General features: G+C 40.1%; 1 protein-coding gene across 1 annotated transcript in view; it reads left to right on the forward strand.

Annotated features, from left to right (window-relative positions):
- ANKRD31 (ankyrin repeat domain 31) overlaps nt 1-19,846 on the forward strand; it is a 140,960-nt gene that overhangs the window by 14,668 nt on the left and 106,446 nt on the right. The window contains exons 3-6 of the mRNA XM_056112416.1: nt 1,395-1,501; nt 2,598-2,638; nt 5,594-5,682; nt 7,768-7,814. Coding sequence (XP_055968391.1) covers nt 1,395-1,501; nt 2,598-2,638; nt 5,594-5,682; nt 7,768-7,814 — 284 coding nt within the window. The remainder of the gene's footprint in view (nt 1-1,394; nt 1,502-2,597; nt 2,639-5,593; nt 5,683-7,767; nt 7,815-19,846) is intronic.

Genomic DNA, 19,846 nt, shown 5'->3' on the forward strand with positions numbered 1-19,846 from the left:
ATATTGAATGTAATCCACTATTGTGAACAACTTTATAAAAATTTTTAAAAAATGGGTTAAATGTACCAACTTAAAAAGAGAAGTGGACTTTTCTTGTATTATATATTAATACCATGGGTGTTTATAAAATGGCCTAGAATGAAATTTTTTAAAAATCCAGGCTGAAGAGACCTCAGTGGGCTGAGTACATGCATGCAGGAGGCTTGGGTTTGATCTCCGGCACTGCAAGATGCCTCCAGCTCCACCAGGAGCAATCTTCTGTGCACAGTGCAGGGAGCCTCTGAACACTACTGGGTGTGACCTCAAAACCAGGAAACAAACGAAAACAATAAAAAGTAACAACAACAGCAACAACAACAAAAAAGTAAAAGTATCTTTGGTAGGATTATGTGTAATTTTCTGTACATGTTCTTCTCATTAATTCATCCTAGAACAAGGAAATACCAATTTTATTTTCTTTAGTGTAGTATCTGCTCCTCTTTCTTTAGCCAGTAACTTAAAAACCTTGACTGTGAAGGTGGTAAGTAGGAAGTGATTGTTTACCTAGGTGATTTTACCCCCTTTCCTTTCTTTCACTATTTCTGCCAAGGCAGGAGTGTGGTGCTTGCATGCTTGACTGACTGGGAATCCCTGATATCAGTTGTGGTGTTTGCATACATGCTTGCCAGGGATTGCACTCATTTCGTTGTGGCACTTAACATGCTTTGCAGTTTTAATGTTTGAAGGTGGTTGCTGTGGTACTCCAAATGTGCTCATTGGGAGTTGAACTTTTGGTTATTGGGCTCACATATTTTAACAAGTAGAATTTAATATTAAAAAAATTTTTGCCACCTCCTAATCAGTACTCAGGATTTCAGAGGCTCCTTGGTGACTTGTGGCCATCAGGGCAAACAGTTCTAAGAAAGAGCTGTGGTGCTATTTAGGTCCTGTGATGCCAGGGGCTACCCAGACCACCCTAGATGTGCCTCCAGAGCTGCACCTGGTAATACTTGGCAGACTATGTGGTACCAGGGCTCAGATTGGGATTAGCCATACCCAAGTCATGTCCTTAATACTCCTGTATTATCTCTCCCAACCCCTAGAAAGGTTTGTTTTGTTTTGTTTTTCTTTTTTTTTTCTTTTTGGGTCACACCCGGCAATGCACAAGGGTTACTCCCGGCTCATGCACTCAGAAATTACTCCTGGCGGTGCTCAGGAGACCATATGGCATGCTGGGAATTGAACTTGGGTCGACTGCGTGCAAGGCAAACGCCCTACCCGCTGTGCTATTGCTCCAGCCCCTAGAGAGATTGTTTTTTAACGATGTTTTGCAGTGTGCAGGAAATTCTTTGGGTCATTTTCAAAGCAGAGTAGTAAGGTCATTATATATGATTTATCATTGTATTTCACTCTAGGCACAACTTCTCCTGAGATTCAGCTTGCATTCAAACTCAGAGAGGATCCACAAAAACAACTCAGTGCAAATAAGTTGCCTCTTCATAATGAGGATAAAGTTTTACAGGTATACAGTTGATTAAATACAAATTAAAAATTAGAAATGATATCTCTTAGATTGATAAATTAGTGATAAGTCTTTTCCTTGAATATTTTGCTGAAGCTTTTATCTCATCTATTTCTCCCTTTCTTAACTGTACTTTAGTGAAAGCCACTTGTTTTTATGTAGTATTTTTTTCAAGTAACGAACAACGTGATTTAAAAATGGTCAAAGGAAGAGAAATTTCACCAAAGAAGGTATAGCCAATAAGCACATGAAAAGACACAGAACTGATAACTAAGAAAGTGCAAATCTAAAACCCAAATAAAATAACATTTAATGCTGGTTAAGATGGCTGTTAAAAGCAAAATGCCAAGTGTTGGCGAAGATGTGGAAAAACTGAAATTCTTGTTCAATTCTTGTTGTAATGTACAGGCACTGTGGAAAATAAGAAGAAGATTCTTTAAAAAATGGTGCTACAGTATTACCAAATGATACAGAAGTTCAGTGTCTGGTTATATACCAAACAAATACTGAAAGCAGAGAATCAAACATTTTTATATACCACATTAATAGTATTGTTCTTTTTGATGGCCAGGAAGTGGAAGGAGGCAACATGGATATCTTATCAGTATATGTATATAAGTGGATATAAATACAATACAATATGTACAGGCAATATAATACTACTCAGCTTTTAAAATGTGGGGCATACTGATGTATGCTACAACATGGGTAAACCTTTTAGACAATATACAAATTGAAATAAGCCAGTTACAAAATGGAAAATAGTAGCCAAAAATCAGAGAGGCAGAAAGAGGAAGAGTGAATATTAGGCTTGGAAGAGGAGTGAAAAGGGAAGTGTTTTTAATGAATATGGCATTTCATTTGGAGAAGCTGAAGTAATTCTGAAGTGATAGTAATGTTATTCTTCAGTATGAATATACATAATATCATAGAACTGTATACATAAAAATGGTAAATTTTGTGTTGTACATATTTTATCACCTTATTAAAAAGAATCAAATAAACTAGCTTAAAAATTAGATTAAATGTTAAATTTCTAGTTAATTATACTGGATTGATGTTTATCAGTTGGAGAAACTTCCATTTTTCTTCCTAGAAACCTCAAGATGAAATGGAACAAAATCAAGTTCTATTACAGTAAGTAATAGAACTAATTTTTTTTTTAGAAAGAGGCCAATGAATTTTTATTCACAGGAGATGTTATCTTATGTTGAAAACACTAAGGAGTATAGTGCACTGTGAGAATTAAATGAATCCAGTTGTTATATAAAAATTAAAAATTTCATTACTATATAATAACCAGCTAAAAATTCAGAAAACATCCATTTATAATATCAAATGATAACAGGAATAAAATTAATTATGAATTTACATAATAAAAATTACCAAATATTAATAAAAATTAACATACATAAGTTAGAAGATATTTTATTCCATTCTAATGGATTGAAAGTTTTAATATTGTGAAAATATACATTACCCAAAGTAGTCAACTGATACACTGCAGTCTCTGTAACATTTTAATGGCATATTTCTTTTTTTCTTTTTCTTTTTGCTTTTTTGGGCCACACCTGGAGATGCTCAGGGGTTACTCCTGGATCATCCACTCAAGAATTACTCCTGGTGGTGCTCAGGGGACCATATGGGTTGCTGGGAATTGAATCCGGGTCGTACGTGTGCAAGGCAAGCGCCCTACCCACTGTGCTATTGCTACAGCCCCTAATGGCATATTTTATAGGAAGAAAAAGAATCCCAAATTTCATATAGAAAACAAAAGATACCTCAAAGTTTAAATGGTCTTAAGAAAAATAATGGTGGGGCTGGAGTGATAGCACAGTGGGTAGGGCATTTGCCTTGCATGCAGCGAACCCGGGTTCGATTCCCAGCATCCCATATGGTCCCTTGAGCACCGCCAGAAGTAATTCCTGAGTGCATGAGCCAAGGGTAACCCCTGTGCATCGCCGGGTGTGACCCAAAAAGCGAAAAAAAAAAAGAGAAAAAAATGGAACTGAGGAATTCAATATTCAGTTTATAACTTTAAAGTTATAAACTACTGTGATACTGGCATAAAGATAGCAAAGTAATAGACAAAATATATGTTCATGTATATGAGGTGCTATAATGTGCTAGGATAGAATAAAGATGAAAGGTGCTAAAACATACAATAGGAAAATAATATGTTCTACAAATTATCTTAGAATGAATTTCACCTGTAAATGAAATTGACCACTTATTCTACATGCAAAAATAATTTCAAGATGTATTAAAGATCCTGAACGAACTGTTTGAGGCTCTTTGTGTTCTTGGAGTGAGCAGATGCCATTGGGCTACACTAGCTCACGGCAGGGATAAATGGAGACATTACTGGTGCCCACTGGAGCAGATCTAAGAGCAACAGGATGACAAGTGATACAAGTGCTCAAAGAATTGTAGCACTGTCCTCTGGTTGTTCATCGATTTGCTCGAGCAGGCACAAGTAACATCTCCATTCTGAGACTTCTTGTTACTGTTTTTGGCATATCAATTGTGCCACAGGGAGCTTGCCAGGCTCTGCCATGCGGGTGGGATGCTCTTGGTAGCTTGCTGGGCTCTCTAAGAGGGACGGAGGAATCAAACCCGGGTCGGCCACAGCCCTACCTGCTGTGCTATTGCTCCAGCCCATTAAAGATTTAATATAAAAAATTAATAATCCTAGAAGAGGAAATGTTGTAATACCAGTTTCAGCTCTGATTTCTTTGATACTAAAATGCAGTTTACAAAGGTAAGAATAAGTTTTCTAGATTTTACTAGAAAACTCAGATGTCATTCAGAGAGAATCACTTAATATTTGGTAACTTTGCTTTAGACTTTCAGTGTAAATTTTTTACGATTTATAGTATGTAGATAATTTTTTATCTGAATTTTAAATTTAAGTCAGAGTTTATCATAATTATTTTCTCACAATATCATTAAAACATTTATTTTAATAGCACCATTATATGTCATTATATAACAGTTTATTTGATCATTCCCCTATTATCATTATACATGTATGGTATAAAAAGGTAAAGGCCCTCCCGTTTATCGTCGATTTGCTCGAGCGGGCCCAGTAACGTCTCCATTGGAGACTTTGTTGTTACTGTGTCTGGCATATCGAATACTCTCGGTAGCTTGCCGGGCTCTCCGAGAGGGGCGGAGGAATCGAACTCGGGTCGGCCATGTTGGCCGCTTGTAAGGCGAACGCCCTACCGCTGTGCTATCGCTCTAGCCCGTATGGTATAGTATTGTCTTATGTAAATAATTATATTTTAATAATACAGATTACCATTGTTCTGTTTTCAAAACACGTAAATTTCATTTTGTAGGTTATGGGGAATATTGTTGAACTGATTTTGTCTTTTAAATCTTCTCAAAGAATCAGATTTTAGGGGAAAGATGCTTTTCCATTTGCCTCATAGAAATTATTGCTCCATATGAGGAGTTTCATTTCAATTTTCAAGATAGGTTATATTGATCACTTCTATTTTTAGATAAAAAAGAATATTCAGTTTATTTTTCTTGCTTAGGCTTCAAGTAGCTATACCTGGTGCATGAACAACTGCTTTTAAGACAAATGAAAAAGGAGAATATTTTTTTATTTGCAAAAAGGAAGCTATCTTGATTACATTTGTGTAGCAAATTAGATTGAAAAAATAGTTAACGATTGCTTTTCCTCAGTCAGGTTTTAATTACCTCATGGCAGATAATCAAGATTGTAACTTATACATGACTCTTATTTGCTTTCAACTTCTCTTTAAACTTTTCTTTTTCTTCCCTGCTGTAAAAAAAAAATAATGTCTGAGAATTTTCTCATGAGTATGTTTCATTTACATCTAAAACTGTAATGATAAACTTTCTGTGATTCTGAGAATGTAGATAGACAAAATATATATTTCAGGACTAATATTTGTCTTGACCTCACCCCTTATATTTGGCAAACACGAATAGTAAAGATGTAGCAAAAGATATTCTACTTGGATATTCCTTTAAGTAGGAAAAAATTTACATTGAATTTGAATGAGCAGTAGGGTCTTTTCTTTCCATTTAATGTTTATCTTTATTAATTGACTTAAGTTTTTTTTTTTGGACTAGACAAAATTGTTCAAGGTTTACTGAGTCATTTCCCCAGGCCGAACTTTTGCAGACCCACCAAAGTATGCAAGGTATGTTTGCTTGCATAGAGTTATATAAATGTCATATAAATTTGTCTTTGCCTAAAACAAACACAACTTAGTTAGAATTTCTAACTAAATGGATTTATTTACAACTAGTCTGCCTTCTATACTTTGCGACTATACAGGAAATCAGAGGCACTGTGAACCTTGGAACATACTTTGTAAAATTGCCAAGAAGAGAAACAATTTAGGTTGAATCAATACTTGGCTATTTCGAATGTCTGCTCTTTTGGCTCATAATTTGTTAACTCAAATCTGAAGTGTTTTCTGTGATCATAATCATAATATATAGACCATGTCTGTTATTGATAATCACATAAACCATGTGACTTGGGGTCAGCTATATTAGACGTTGGCTGTCTTTCTATTTAAGGCATCTTCTATTGATGAATTAAGATAGTATATATATTTTATACATTAGTGTAAACATATTCTTCGTGATCATGAAACACACTGCAATAAAAGAGGACAACGTTTGATACTTGAAAATACTAAAATCTTTATTTCAATTTGGGGGGGTTTGGGATCCACAGTGTTGGTGCTCAGGGCTTTGTCTTTGCTCTGTGCTTAGAAATCACTCCTGGCAGTGCTCAGGGGAACAGGTGTGTGCCAGGAATCAGACCTGGGGTGTCTGTATGCAAGACAAGTGCCTTAATCCTTGTACTATCTCTCTAGCTCAAAATGGAAAAAGTTAAATTTTGAACTTTAATTATGTCCTGTTGCTGTACAACAACAGAAACACTACTTTGATGCCTGCTATGAACTCTGCCCTGCACTACTGGTGTCTATAGATTTTTCTCTGCAATTTTAATTTTTCTGTTTCAAGACATACTAAGTATGCAGTGTTAGGTTTATGGGCCCTATGTGTACAAATGCTAACTATATCAGGGATCCTTAAAGGATAGCTGATTTGCCTTAGAGCAGATGAACATACTAGGTTGTGATTACATTACAAGTATAATGTTTTATACAACATCGCCCCCAGGGAGCCAGCATCCCTCCACTGCTGTCCCTAGGTTCCTTCAAATTCCCTACATCTCCTCACTTAAACACAATTGTATAGTCAAATTTTCAGGGTCTGTTGTCGATGCCTATTGCTTATCCCTTACTGTGTTTCTTTATACTCCACATACAGCAAGAATCATGGTCATGGTCCTCCTGTTGTTTATCGATTTGCTCGAGCAGGCCCAGTAACATTGTGAGACTTGTTACTGTGTTTGGCATATCGAATAACATCATGGGTAGCTTGCCAGGCTTTGCCGTGTGTGCGAGATACTCTTGGTAGCTAGCCGGGCTCTCCGAGAGGGGCGGAGGAATCGAACTCAGGTCGGCCATGTTGGCTGCGTGTAAGGCAAACACCCTACCCGCTGTGCTATCGCACCAGCCCCACAGCAAGAATATTTACACTTAAAACCTGTCTTGTCAGGACTCATTTTGAGGTATAGCAGATAATTGCTTGCTTATCTTCTAGCTCTAGATTATTGTCTGGTCAGAAGAATAGCCCTATCAGACATGCTTGGAATACCTGCAAGCCCTGAATTTTCTTATATATCAGAGTTCCTGCACCTTAGGAACAAAGGAGGAGTGAAGTAAAAGAAATATTTTTGCTGCTCCTTCTGCAACTTCACTTGGTGTGAATGGCAATCAGCCAGGGTGAGGAGTAAATGGTAAAAGTGGGGTCAAATTCAGGACAATTTTAAATTTCTCTTGATCCTTTTATGGGGTTTTTCCTCTTCATATCTAACTTCCTACAGCATGAAGTAATGGTTTTGGGAAAATAGATATGATTTTTCTGTATGTAATTAAAAATATTTAGAATAAGCCAAAAATTGCTTTTTAGTAATCATAATGTTACCTAGATTCATATAGAACATTATTATAAGAAATGTAACAATAATACCTTTTATAATTTTCTTACCAATATAACAATACTGTCACATAAATTTATAAATATTTAAAAAATGCTTGATATGTCACATAAATTCCTGAGACATTCTAGCTTTATCATAAATTCTGAGAGGAAATGTACTTAGTGTCTTATATACACAAATGAAAACGTTTATTATTTTCTAGAACCTGGGGCTGATGATTATCCTGAAATTTCAACATACCCAGAAAAGGTCAGTTGGCTTAACAGATCTACTATGCAGATCATGGGCTTACGTTTTTTTAAATTTTTATTGACTGAAGTATCGTTCCTATTAAGCTCTTCTCCTAAGCAGTAATATAACCAAATCATTTCAATAGATAGAAATCTTTCTTGGTTAAAACCCTTTCTAGCATTTATTCTTTATTTTTTTGTCCTATTAGTCCTTATAAAATAATATTTCTTTTCATTTTTGGTGGTGGTGGGGGGAAGTTTTGGCGACACCTGGCAATGTTCAGTGCTTACTCCTCAATCTGTGCTCAGGGATCACTCCTAGTGGTACTCCAGGGGCTATATGTGGTGCCCAGGATCCAACTAGGGTCAGCTGTGTGCAATACAAGGCAAGGTTAAAACCCACACTATTCATTTCTTTGCCCCATTTTTTGATGGGGTTGGTTGTTTTCCTCTTGTGGAGTTCAACCAGTACCTTGTATATCCTTGATATCAACCCCTTGTCGGATGTGTTTTTGACGAATATCCTTTCCTATTCTGTAGACTGTCTTTGTATTTTGGTCACTGTTTCTTTTTTTTTTTCCCCTTTATTTTATTTTATTTTATTTTTTTTAAAGTTGTAGATTTACAATTTTTTGTGCTTTGGTTTCAATTATACAATGATCAGATACCCATCCCTCCACCAGTGCCCATTTTCCACCACCATGGATAATATCCCTCCCACCCCCATCCCCCCATCCCCCCTGTCTCTGTGGCAGGGCAATCCCCTGTGTTCTCTCTCTCCTTTTGGGTGTTGTGGTCTGCAAAAGAGGCATTGAGTGGCAAACATGTTCAGTCCATAGTCTACTTTCGACATGCATCTCCCCTCCTGGGAGGATCCTCCAAACATACTTTATTTGGTGCTCCCTTCTCTATCTGAACTGCCCTTTCCTCTAGGATACCTGGCTGGCCTCTAAGTTATGGAGTAATCCTCCTGGTGCTGATCTCAGCTATTCTTGGGTATTAATCTCATACTTTGTTACTTTATATCCCCCAGATGAATGCAATCTTTCTATGTCTATCCCTCTCTTTCTGACTCATTTCGCTTAGCATGATACTTTCCATATTGTACCACTTGTATGTAAATTTCATGACTTCATCTTTTCTAACAGCTACATAGTACTCCATTGTGTAGATGTACCAAAGTTTCTTTAACCAGTCATCTGTTCTTGGGCATTCAGGTTTCTTCCAGTTTCTGGCTATTGTAAACAGCGCTGCAATGAACAAACAAGTGCAGATGTCACTTCGACTATACATTTTTGCCTCTCTGGGATATATTCCCAGGAGTGGTATTGCTGGATCAAATGGGAGCTCAATTTCTAATTTTTTGAGAATCGTCCATACTGTTTTCCAGAAGGGCTGAACCAGTGGACATTCCCACCAACAGTGAAGGAGTGTCCCTTTCCCGCCACATCCACGCCAGCATCGGTTGCTTTTGTTCTTTTGGATGTGGGCCAGTCTCTGAGGTGTGAGATGGTATCTCATTGTGGGTCACTGTTTCTTTTGAGGTGCAGAAGCTTCTTAGTTTAAGATAGTCCCATTTGTCTATCTCTGTTTTCACTTGCTTGGTCAGTGGTGTGACATCTTTGAAGATATCATTAGCTTCAATATCATGGAGGGTTTTGCCAACTTTGTCTTCAATGTACCCTCTGGATTCTGGTCTGATGTTGAGGTCTTTAATCCATTTTGATCTTACTTTTGTATTTGGTGTTAGGGATAGATCTGAGCCCACTTTTTTGCATGTAGCTGTCCAGTTTTGCCAGCACGATTTGTTAAAGAGGCTTTCCTTGCTCCACTTCATGTCTCTTGCCCCCTTATCAAAGATTAGATGATCATATGCTTGGGGGGAGATATCAGGTATATTCAACCCTGTTCCATTTTTCTGCAGCTCTGCCTTTGTTCCAGTACCATGCTGTTTTAATTACTACTGCTTTGTAGTAGAGTTTGAAGTTAGGTTGATTCCTTCCATTTTCCCTTTCCCCAGAATTTCTTTAGCTATTCGTGGGGGCTTATTGTTCCATATAGATTTCAGGAGTGTTTGCTCCATTTCATTGAAGAATGTCATGGGTATCGTAATAGGGATCACATTGAATTTGTACAGTGCTTTGGGAAGTCTTGCCATTTTGACAATGTTAATTCTCCCGATCCATGAACAGAGGATATTTTTCCATTTCCCGGTGTCCTCTTTTATTTCCTGAAGCAGCGTTTTGTAGTTTTCTTTGTACAGGAAATTTCTCAAAGAAGAAATCCATATAGCTAAAAGGCACATGAGAAAATGATCTACATCATTAATCATCAGGGAGATGCAGATCAAAACAACAATGAGATATCATTTCACACCACATATACTGGCCCACATCCAAAAGACCTAAAGCAACCGGTTTTGGTGCGGATGTGGCAAGAAAGGGATTCTCCTTCACTGCTGGTGGGAATGCCGACTGGTTTAGCCCTTTTGGAAAACAGTATGGATGATCCTCAAAAAATTTGAAATTGAGCTCCCATTTGACCTAGCAGTACCACTCCTGGGAATATATCCCAGAGAGGCAAAAAAGTATAGTCGAAGTGACATCTGCAATTGTTTGTTCATTGCAGCACTCTTTACAATAGCCAGAATCTGAAAAAAACCTGAGTGCCCGAGAACAGATGACTGGTTAAAGAAACTTTGGTACATCTACACAATGGAGTACTATGCAGCTGTTAGAAAAGATGAAGTCATGAAATTCAAGTGGTGCTATATGGAAAGTATCATGCTAAGTGAAATGAGTCAGAAAGAAAGGGACAGACATAGAAAGATTATCTGGGGAACATAAAGTAACAAAATAGGAGACTAACACTCAAGAATAGCCGAGATAAGTACCAGGAGGATTTCTCCATGGCTTTGAGAACAGCCGCACATGCTAGGGGCAAAGGCAGTTCAGATAGAGAAGGGAGCACCAAATAAAGGGTGTTGGGAGGTTCCTCTCAGGATGGGAAATGCGTGATCAGAGTAGACTATAGACCGAACAAGATTGCCAATTAAAGTCTCTTTTGCAAACATAGTACTCAAAAGGAGAGAGATAACAAAAGGGAATGCCCTGCCACAGAGTTAGGGTGGGGGGGGGAGGGGGGTTGGGAGGGATACTGGAACTGGTGGTGGTGGAGAATGGGCACTGGTGGAGGGATGGGTATTCTATCATTGTATAACTGAAATCCAAGCACAAAAATTTGTAAGTCTACAACTGTATCTCATGGTGTTTCACTAATAAAAATTTAAGGAAAAAAAAACCCGCACTAGGTCGGGGAGCGTGGGAGTGCTTTCCTTTCCTGTGCCACGCGTGCACGCCTCTTTTCCCCCGCAGAAATGCTCTTTTCCCGGGCAGCTCTTCTCCCATGCTCTTTTCCCGGGCAGCTGGAGGAGACTTTGGGGAATACTTGCCGGAGTTCCTCTGGACCGCCTGCCCACCTCTTCAGGCCGCTGCTCTCCTCTGCAGGTTCCTAGGTCAGCATGCCCCTGGGACAAGCTGGGCGTATGGCCTCCTTAAAGTGGGCATGACCTTCTCTGAGGGGAGCGACCACTTACACAGCCACTGTTATATTTCCCACTCACAGCACTCTTGACTCACATCCTATCCTTTATCAACTAATTCTGTGGAAAAAATCCTGGCTGCCTCAACTACAATAGAACAACAGTCCACTGGCCTACTTTAATTCTAACAAAAGACCAGTATGGAAGAAGCTGTACAAGCCCAATATAAAAGAGAACCTCCTCCAACACTTCACTTAGATGCCCATCATCAGCCACAGAATAATGCTTGAGAGGAAGGACAGATTCTAGAAAGGCAGAAGGGTGACCACCATCGACCGACCTTATTCAGAATTTTTTTCCCATGATAAGAGGGAACAGTGCTAGTGAATTCCAAAGTTTCACCTCTAGACAACCACAACAGCATGAAGAAACAGCGCAAATCTCCACTACAAGGAGAGGACGAAGAAAAGAGTCCTGAATCCTCAATAGGGGTTACTCACAAATATGCTCTCTCCAATAAAGAATTCAGAGATGAAATGCTGAGGATGTTCAAGGAACTACTCAGTCAATGGAGGAGACATCCAGAAAATTAAAGGAAGAAATGAAAGAAACAACAGAATGGATAATCAAGAAAATACAGGAAGAAATGAGAGCAGAAATTAAAAAATTACAAGAAGAAGTGTCACAAATAAAGGATTTGGTAGATGAAATTAAAAACTCAGCGGGTGCCCTCAGCAGTAGAATGAATACAGCTGAAGACAGGATCCGTGAGCTTGAAGATGAGCAACAGAAATTGCATAGGGAAAGGAGCACCCCTTAGATTTACAGCAGATCTATCAGAGGAAACCCTCCAAGCACGAAGACAATGGTGGGATATAGTGAAAAAACTCAATGAAATGAATGCCTCGCCAAGAATATCCAGCTAATCTCAAAACTTGATGGAACGATACACCATTTTATAGGTAAACAACAGCTCAGGAACTTCATAGACTCAAAACCAAATGTAAAAGAAGGATTAAAGGGCCTCCTGTGGGGCTGGAGTGATAGCACAGTGGGTAGGGCGTTTGCCTTGCACGCAGCTGACCCGGGTTTGATTCTCAGCATCCCATATGGTCCCCTGAGCACTACAAGGAGTAAATTCTGAGTGCAGAGCCAGGAGTAACCCCTGTGCATCCCTGGAAATGTGACAACACAATGGAGTACTATGTAGCTGTTAGAAAAAAAGTCATAAAATTTGTGACCCAAAAAGCAAAAATAAATAAAGGGGCTCCTGTAAGATAAGATGGGAAACACTTATAAGCACAACCAACCCCTAACAGAAACATGGCACAAAACCCCATGACAATAATCTCTCTCAATATCAGTGGTCTGAAGTATCAATCAAGAGACACAGTGGCAAAATGGATCCAGAAACTGAAACCAACATTCTGCTGTCTACAAGAAACTCATCTGAATAATCAGCAAACACAGACTCAAAGGATGGAAAACAATCCTGCAAGCAAACAGCTCACTCAAAAAATACTGCCCATTCTAGTATCCGACAACATGAATTTTAGGTTGAAAAAGATTAGAAGGGACAGCAAAGGCCATTTTCTATTTATCAAGGGATATGTACAGCAGGAAGAAATCACATGCACCTAATAAGGGACCAGCTAAATACTTAAAACAACTGCTAAAAGATTTTAAGGAGGACATTGCAAGGAATGCAGTAGTAGTTGGAGACTTCAACATCGCTTTATCACTTCTGGATAGATCAACAAGAACAAAACTCAGAAAGGAAACATTGACTTTGAAGGATAAAATAGAAGAGAGAGGGCTAATAGACCTATACAGTGCTTTACACCCGAAAAAGAAAGAATACACGTTCTTCAGTGCACATGGAACATTTTCCAAAATAGACCACATGCCAGACCACAAAACATATCTCAATAGTCAGGAACATAGAAGTAGTATCAACAATCTTTTTATTTTTTTAATTAAAAAAAATTTTTTTAGTGAAACACTATGAAATACAGTTGTAGACTTACAAATTTTTGTGCTTGGGTTTCAGTTATACAATGATCAAGTACCCATCCCTCCACCAGTGCCCATTCTTCACCCCCACCAATCCCAGTATCCCTCCCACCCCCCGTTCCCCCATCCCCCCATCCCACCCTGCCTCTGTGGCAGGGCACTCCCTTTTGTTCTCTCCTTTTGGGTGCTGTGCTTTGCAAAAGAGGCATTGGGTGACAGTCATGTTCGGTCTATAGTTTACTTTCAGCATGCATCTCCCATCCAAGGCGGATCTTCCCAACACCCCTTATTTGGTGCTCCCTTCTCTATCTGAGCTGCCTTTCCCCTAGAGTGTGCAGATGGCCTCCAAGCCATGGAGTGAACCTCCTGGTATTTATCACAGCTCTTCTTGGGTTATTCTTGGGTGTTAGTCTCCTTTTTTGTTACTTTATGTTTCCCAGATGAATGCAGTCTTCCTATGTCTGTCCCTCTCTTTCTGGCTCATCTCACTTAGCATGCTATTTTGCATGTAGTACCACTTGTATGTAAATTTCATGACTTCATTTTTTCTAACAGCTACATAGTACTCCATTGTGTTGTTGTACCAAAGTTTCTTTTGCCAGTCATCTGTTCTCCAGCACTCAGATTTTTTCCATATTCTATCTATTGTAAACAATGCTGCAATGAACAAACAAGTGCAGATGTCACTTTGACTATACTTTTTTGCCTCTCTGGGGTATATTCCCAAGAGTGGTTTTGCTGGGTCAGATGGGAGCTCAATTTCTAGTTTTTTGATAATTGTCCATACTGTTTTTCAAAAGGGTTGAACCAGTCGGCATTCCCACCAGCAGTGAAGGAGGGTCCCTTTATCACCGTATCTGCACCAACACAGCTTGCTTTTGTTCTTGTGGATGTGGGCCAGTCTCTGTGGTGTGAAGTATCTCATTGTTGTTTTGATCTGCATCTCCTGATGATTAATGATGTAGAGCATTTTTTCATGTGCCTTTTAGTTATTCGGATTCCTTCTTTTGAGAAATTTTCTGTTCATTTCTTCGCCCCATTTTTTGATAGGGTTGGATATTTTCTTCTTGTGGAGTTCAGCCAGTACTTTGTATGTCCTTGATATCAACCCCTTGTCAGATGTGTATTCAGAAAATATCCTTTCCATTCTATAGACCATCTTTGTATTTTGGTCACTGTTTCTTTTGAGTTGCAGAAGCTTCTTAGTTTAAGATAGTCCCATTTGTCTATCTCTGTTTTCACTTGCTTGGTCAGTGGCGTGACATCTTTGAAGATACCATTAGCTTCAATGTCTTGGAGGGTTTTGCCAACTTTGTCTTCAGTGTACCTTATGGATTCCGGTCTGATGTTGAGGTCTTTAATCCATTTTGATCTTACTTTTGTACATGGTGTTAGGCAGGGATCTGAGCCCAGTTTTTTGCATATAGCCGTCCAGTTTTGCCATCACCATTTGTTAAAAAGGCTTTCCTTACTCCACTTTACATTTCTTGCTCCTTTATCGAAGATTAGATGATTATATGTTTGAGAGGAGATGCCAGTATATTCAACCCTGTTCCATAGGTCTGCAGCTCTGCCTTTGTTCCAGTACCATGCCATTAATTATTACTGCTTTGTAGTAGAGTTTGAAGTTAGGGAGGTTGATTCCTCCCATTTTCTTTTTCTCAAGAATTGCTTTAGCTATTCGTGGGGCTTATTGTTCCATATAGATTTCAGGAGTGTTTGCTCCATTTCTTTAAAGAATGTCATGGGTATCCTTATAGGGATCGCATTGAATTTGTACAGTGCTTTGGGAAGTCTTGCCATTTTGACAATGTTAATTCTCTCGATCCATGAACAGGGATATTTTTCCATTTCCTGGTGTCCTCTTTTATTTCCTGAAGCAGCGTTTTGTAGTTTTCTTTGTATAGGTCCTTTCCTGCCTTAGTTAAGCTAATTCCTGGGTAGTTTATTTTCTGATGTACAATTGTAAAAGGGATTGTTTTCTTTATTTCATTTTCTTCTCTCTCACTATTTGCATATAGGAAAGTCATGGACTTTTGGGTATTGATTTTATAGCCTGCAACTTTACTATACAAATCTATCATTTCTAGGGGTTTCTTGATAGAGATTATAGGGCTCTCTAAGTATAGTATCATATCATCTGTGAATAGTGAGAGCTTGATTTCTTCCTTTCCTACCAGAACGCCCTTAATATTTTTTTCTTGCCTAATCTCTATTGTCGTACCATATTTGATAGGGTTCAAATATGGTAACACCTACAAAGGTGATTAGAGGTCGCCCCAAAAGCCTCTATCCCTCTCGGAAAGACTGGCAAGCTACCGAGAGTATTCCGCCCGCACGGAAGAGCCTGGCAAGCTATCCGCTGTGTATTCGATATGCCAAAACCAGTAACTACAACTGGTCTCATTCACCTGACCCTGACGGCTTCACCGACATGGCAGCACTGAGAAGGATGAGAAAGGAGAGGCCGACAAAATCTCAAGGCCGACCTAGGCTGCCACAACGAAGGAAGACAAAAATGATCGTCTGTACTTTCAATGCACGTACGCTAGCATCAGATGCATCCATCGAGGACCTGATGGTACAAGCGCGAATGATCAAGTACGACATCATTGGTCTGACCGAGACAAGAAGGCACGAATCTCACCATGCCGTTTTCGACACTGGAGAAGAATTGTTCCTCGGAACATGCGATAAAAGAGGTGTTGGAGGCGTCGGTGTCCATGTCAACACAAACTTGGCCAAGAGCATTGATTCATTCGAATGTCTAACAACCCGAATCGGACGTTTACATTTGAATAGATGTGACTCACTGCCAGCAGTTTCTATCTTCGTTGTCTACGCACCAACATCTCATTATGATGAAAGAGAAATTGAGAAGTTCTACATGGAGCTAGAGAAGTTCTATAAAGAAGACCACACCTTCTACAAGATCATTGTGGGTGATTTTAATGCCAAGATAGGACCAAGAAGATCAGCTGAAGAACTTCACATCGGGACCCATGGCCTAGAATGGAACGAACAGGGTGAGAGACTGTCTGAGTTCATCATGTCGACCAAGACCATTCATGGTAACTCTCAGTTCCAGAAGGCAGAATCTAAACGATGGACATGGGAGTCTCCCGGTGGAGGATTCCACAACGAAATAGACCACATCATATTCAATCGACGGTTTTGCCTGACTGATGTCGCTGTTGTCCCAAAATTTCGAACAGGATCGGACCACCGTCTCCTTCGTGCAAAATTCTAATTCACAGAGCGGGGAGAAAGGGCTGCAAAGTTCAAAAAGAGAACTCCCAGAATGACCACCAACTGGGAACTCTTTGGTACTATTGCGGCAACATGGGAAGATGCCATTGTTGACAACATTGACGAGGAATACGATCGACTGGTTCAGCACCTCCATGAATGTGCGAGGAACGCCGAGAGAGATAGCCACAAAAAATCACCTATCTTCGAAAACTCTTGAGCTAATTCGCCAGCGTGGTTTGGCGCATGCCTCAGGCAACCGCAAGCTAACGTCCGAGCTCGCAAGGCAGTGCAGAGATGCGATCAAGGAAGACCTCAAAGAGAGAAGAGCAGAAGTACTGGTAGATGCGGCAGAAGCCGGGAAAAGTATTCGTAACGCCCGCCTGTCCTTCGCCAACTATAAGACCAAGATGACTGCCCTCCGACGTCCTGATGGATCCATCACATCCTCCAGAACGGCAATGGAGAAGATTATCCATGACTTCTACTCAAATCTCTTCGATAGCCATGTCCACTTGCCGACATACCAAATTCCACAGGATGGATATGTCGTTCCCAACGTTCTCCCTTCCGAAATCCAACACGCCATTTCGTCGGTAAAGAAACAAACAGCACCCGGCCCAGACAAGGTCAGACCTGAACACCTGAAGAACCTGCCGTCAGTACTCATCAATACACTGGCTCGGCTCTTCACTCGCTACCTGTCTGAATGCAAGGTTCCGTCCCAATGGAAAACCAGCAGGACCATACTACTGTTCAAGAAGGGAGACATCCATGACATTGGCAACTATCGCCCAATCTGCCTATTGTCTGTCATCTACAAGTTGTTCACTCGAGTCATCCTAAATAGGATTGGCAGAACACTAGATGAAGGACAACCATGCGAGCAAGCCGGGTTTCGCAAAGGATTCAGCACCATCGACCATATCCACACGAAAACCAAGCTCATTGAGGTTTCTCGGGAGTTCAAGATGCCGCTCTGTTTAATGTTCATTGATTTAAAGAAGGCCTTTGATTCTGTTGAGATGGAAGCGGTCATTGAAGCCCTAGCCAATCAGGGCATTCAAGCCCAATACATCAGGATCCTCCGTGAGCTGTATTGCGGATTCACTACCAGGATCTCACCATTCTACAAAGAAGTGATCGTTGATGTCAAGAGAGGGGTTCGGCAGGGTGATACCATTTCACCGAAACTCTTCAGTGCCACCCTCGAGAACATCATGTGGCGACTGGAATGGGAAGGAATGGGAGTGAAGATAGATGGCTGGCAACTACACCACCTCCGCTTTGCTGATGACATTGTTTTAATAACACCAAACATCAGCCAAGCGGCACAAATGCTGGCCGACTTTGACCGTGAGTGTGGAAAGGTAGGACTACAGCTGAATCTTACGAAGACAATGTTTATGAGAAACAGCCTTGTTCCTGACGCCCCATTCGCTCTCAATGGAATGACCATCTCCGAATGCAACAGCTATGTGTACCTAGGTCGAGAGGTCAACATGACAAATGACCTGGCACCCGAGCTGCGCAGGAGGAAGAGAGCGGCTTGGAACGCCTTCAAGAACGTCGAAGAAATAGCTAAGAGGACGAAGAACCTCCGGCTCCGGGCACATCTCTTTGATTCAACTGTTCTTCCTGCATTAACATATGCCTCAGAGACCTGGGCCCTTCACAAACAAGATGAGAACGCTATTCAGGTCTCCCAAAGAAGAATAGAAAGAGCTATGCTTGGAATATCACGTTTCACTCAAATGAGAGAACGAATCCTGAGTTCTGACATCCGTCGACGATCAAGGATCAGGGATGCTGTCTCATTTGCCAAGGTGTCGAAAATCAGATGGGCTGGTCACGTAATGAGATTTAAAGACGACCGTTGGACTAGAGCTGTTACTGACTGGATTCCACGGGATGTCAAAAGACCGCGTGGCCACCCACCTACCAGATGGTCAGACTTCTTCGTCAAGATCATGAACGATCGGTTTGAGGCCCTTCATGTTCCCGGAGCGAACAGATGCCATTGGGCTACACTAGCACGCAACAGGGACAAATGGAGACGTTACTGGTGCCCGCTTGAGCAAATCGACGACTAACGGGAAGTTAAGTGATTAAGCGATTAAGTGATTAATCTCTATTGCAAGTACTTCCAGTACTATATTGAACAACAGTGGAGAGAGTAGGCATCCTTGTCTCATTTCTGATCTTAGGGGGAAGTTCTCAGTTTTTCTCCATTGAGGATGATGCTTGCTATATAGGCTTGTGGTAGATGGCTCTAACTATATTGAGGAAAGTCTCCTCTATCCCCAATTTGGCGAGGGTTTTCATCATAAAAAGGTGCTGGATCTTGTCAAATGCTTTCTATGCATCTATTGATATGATCATATGATTATCTTTTCTTCCGTTGATATGATGGATTATGTTGATTGATTTCCGAATGTTTAACTATCCTTGCATCCCAGGGATGAATTCCTACTTGGTCATTGTGTATGATCTTTTTGATGAGTTGTTGAATTCTATTTATTTGCTAGTATTTTGTTCAGAATCTTCGCATCCATGTTCATTAGGGATATCGGCCTTTAGTTTTCTTTTTTGTGGTGTCTTTGTTTCCTTTTGTTATTAGAGAGATATGGGCTTCATAGAAACTGTTTGGGAGAGTTTCTGTTTTTTCAATTTCCTGGAAAATCTTGAGAAGAACTGGCAATAGGTCCTCTTTAAATGTTTGGAAAAATTCGCCAGTGAATCCATCTGGACCTGGGCTTTTGTTTTTGGGAAGACTTTTGATTACAGTTTCAATTTCCTTGTTGTTAATAGGTCTATGCAGGTACTCTATATCTTCTTGACTCAGCTTTGGGAGATGATAGGAATCCAGGAATTTATCCATTTCTTCTAGGTTCTCTTGTTTCGTGGCATACAGACTTTCAACGTGATCTCTGATGATTTTTTTTTTTTTTTTGCTTTTTGGGTCACACCCAGCTATGCACAGGGTTTACTCCTGGCTCATGGACTCAGGCATTACTCCTGGCGGTGCTCAGGGGACCATATGGGATGCTGGGAATTGAACCTGGGTCGGCCGTGTGCAAGGCAAATGCCCTACCCGCTGTGCTATTGCTCCAGCCCCTCTGATGATCTTTTGAATTTCATTGGTTTCTGTTGTGATATATCCATTCTTATTTCTATTCGGTTTATTTGGGTTCTAGTTCTATGTTTTTTTTTTTTTGTGAGTGTTGCTAGTGGTTTATCTATTTTAT

Source organism: Sorex fumeus, unplaced genomic scaffold (genome assembly GCF_029834395.1).
Source record: "Sorex fumeus unplaced genomic scaffold, SorFum_2.1 ptg000018l, whole genome shotgun sequence".
Taxonomy (NCBI): Eukaryota; Metazoa; Chordata; class Mammalia; order Eulipotyphla; family Soricidae; genus Sorex; species Sorex fumeus.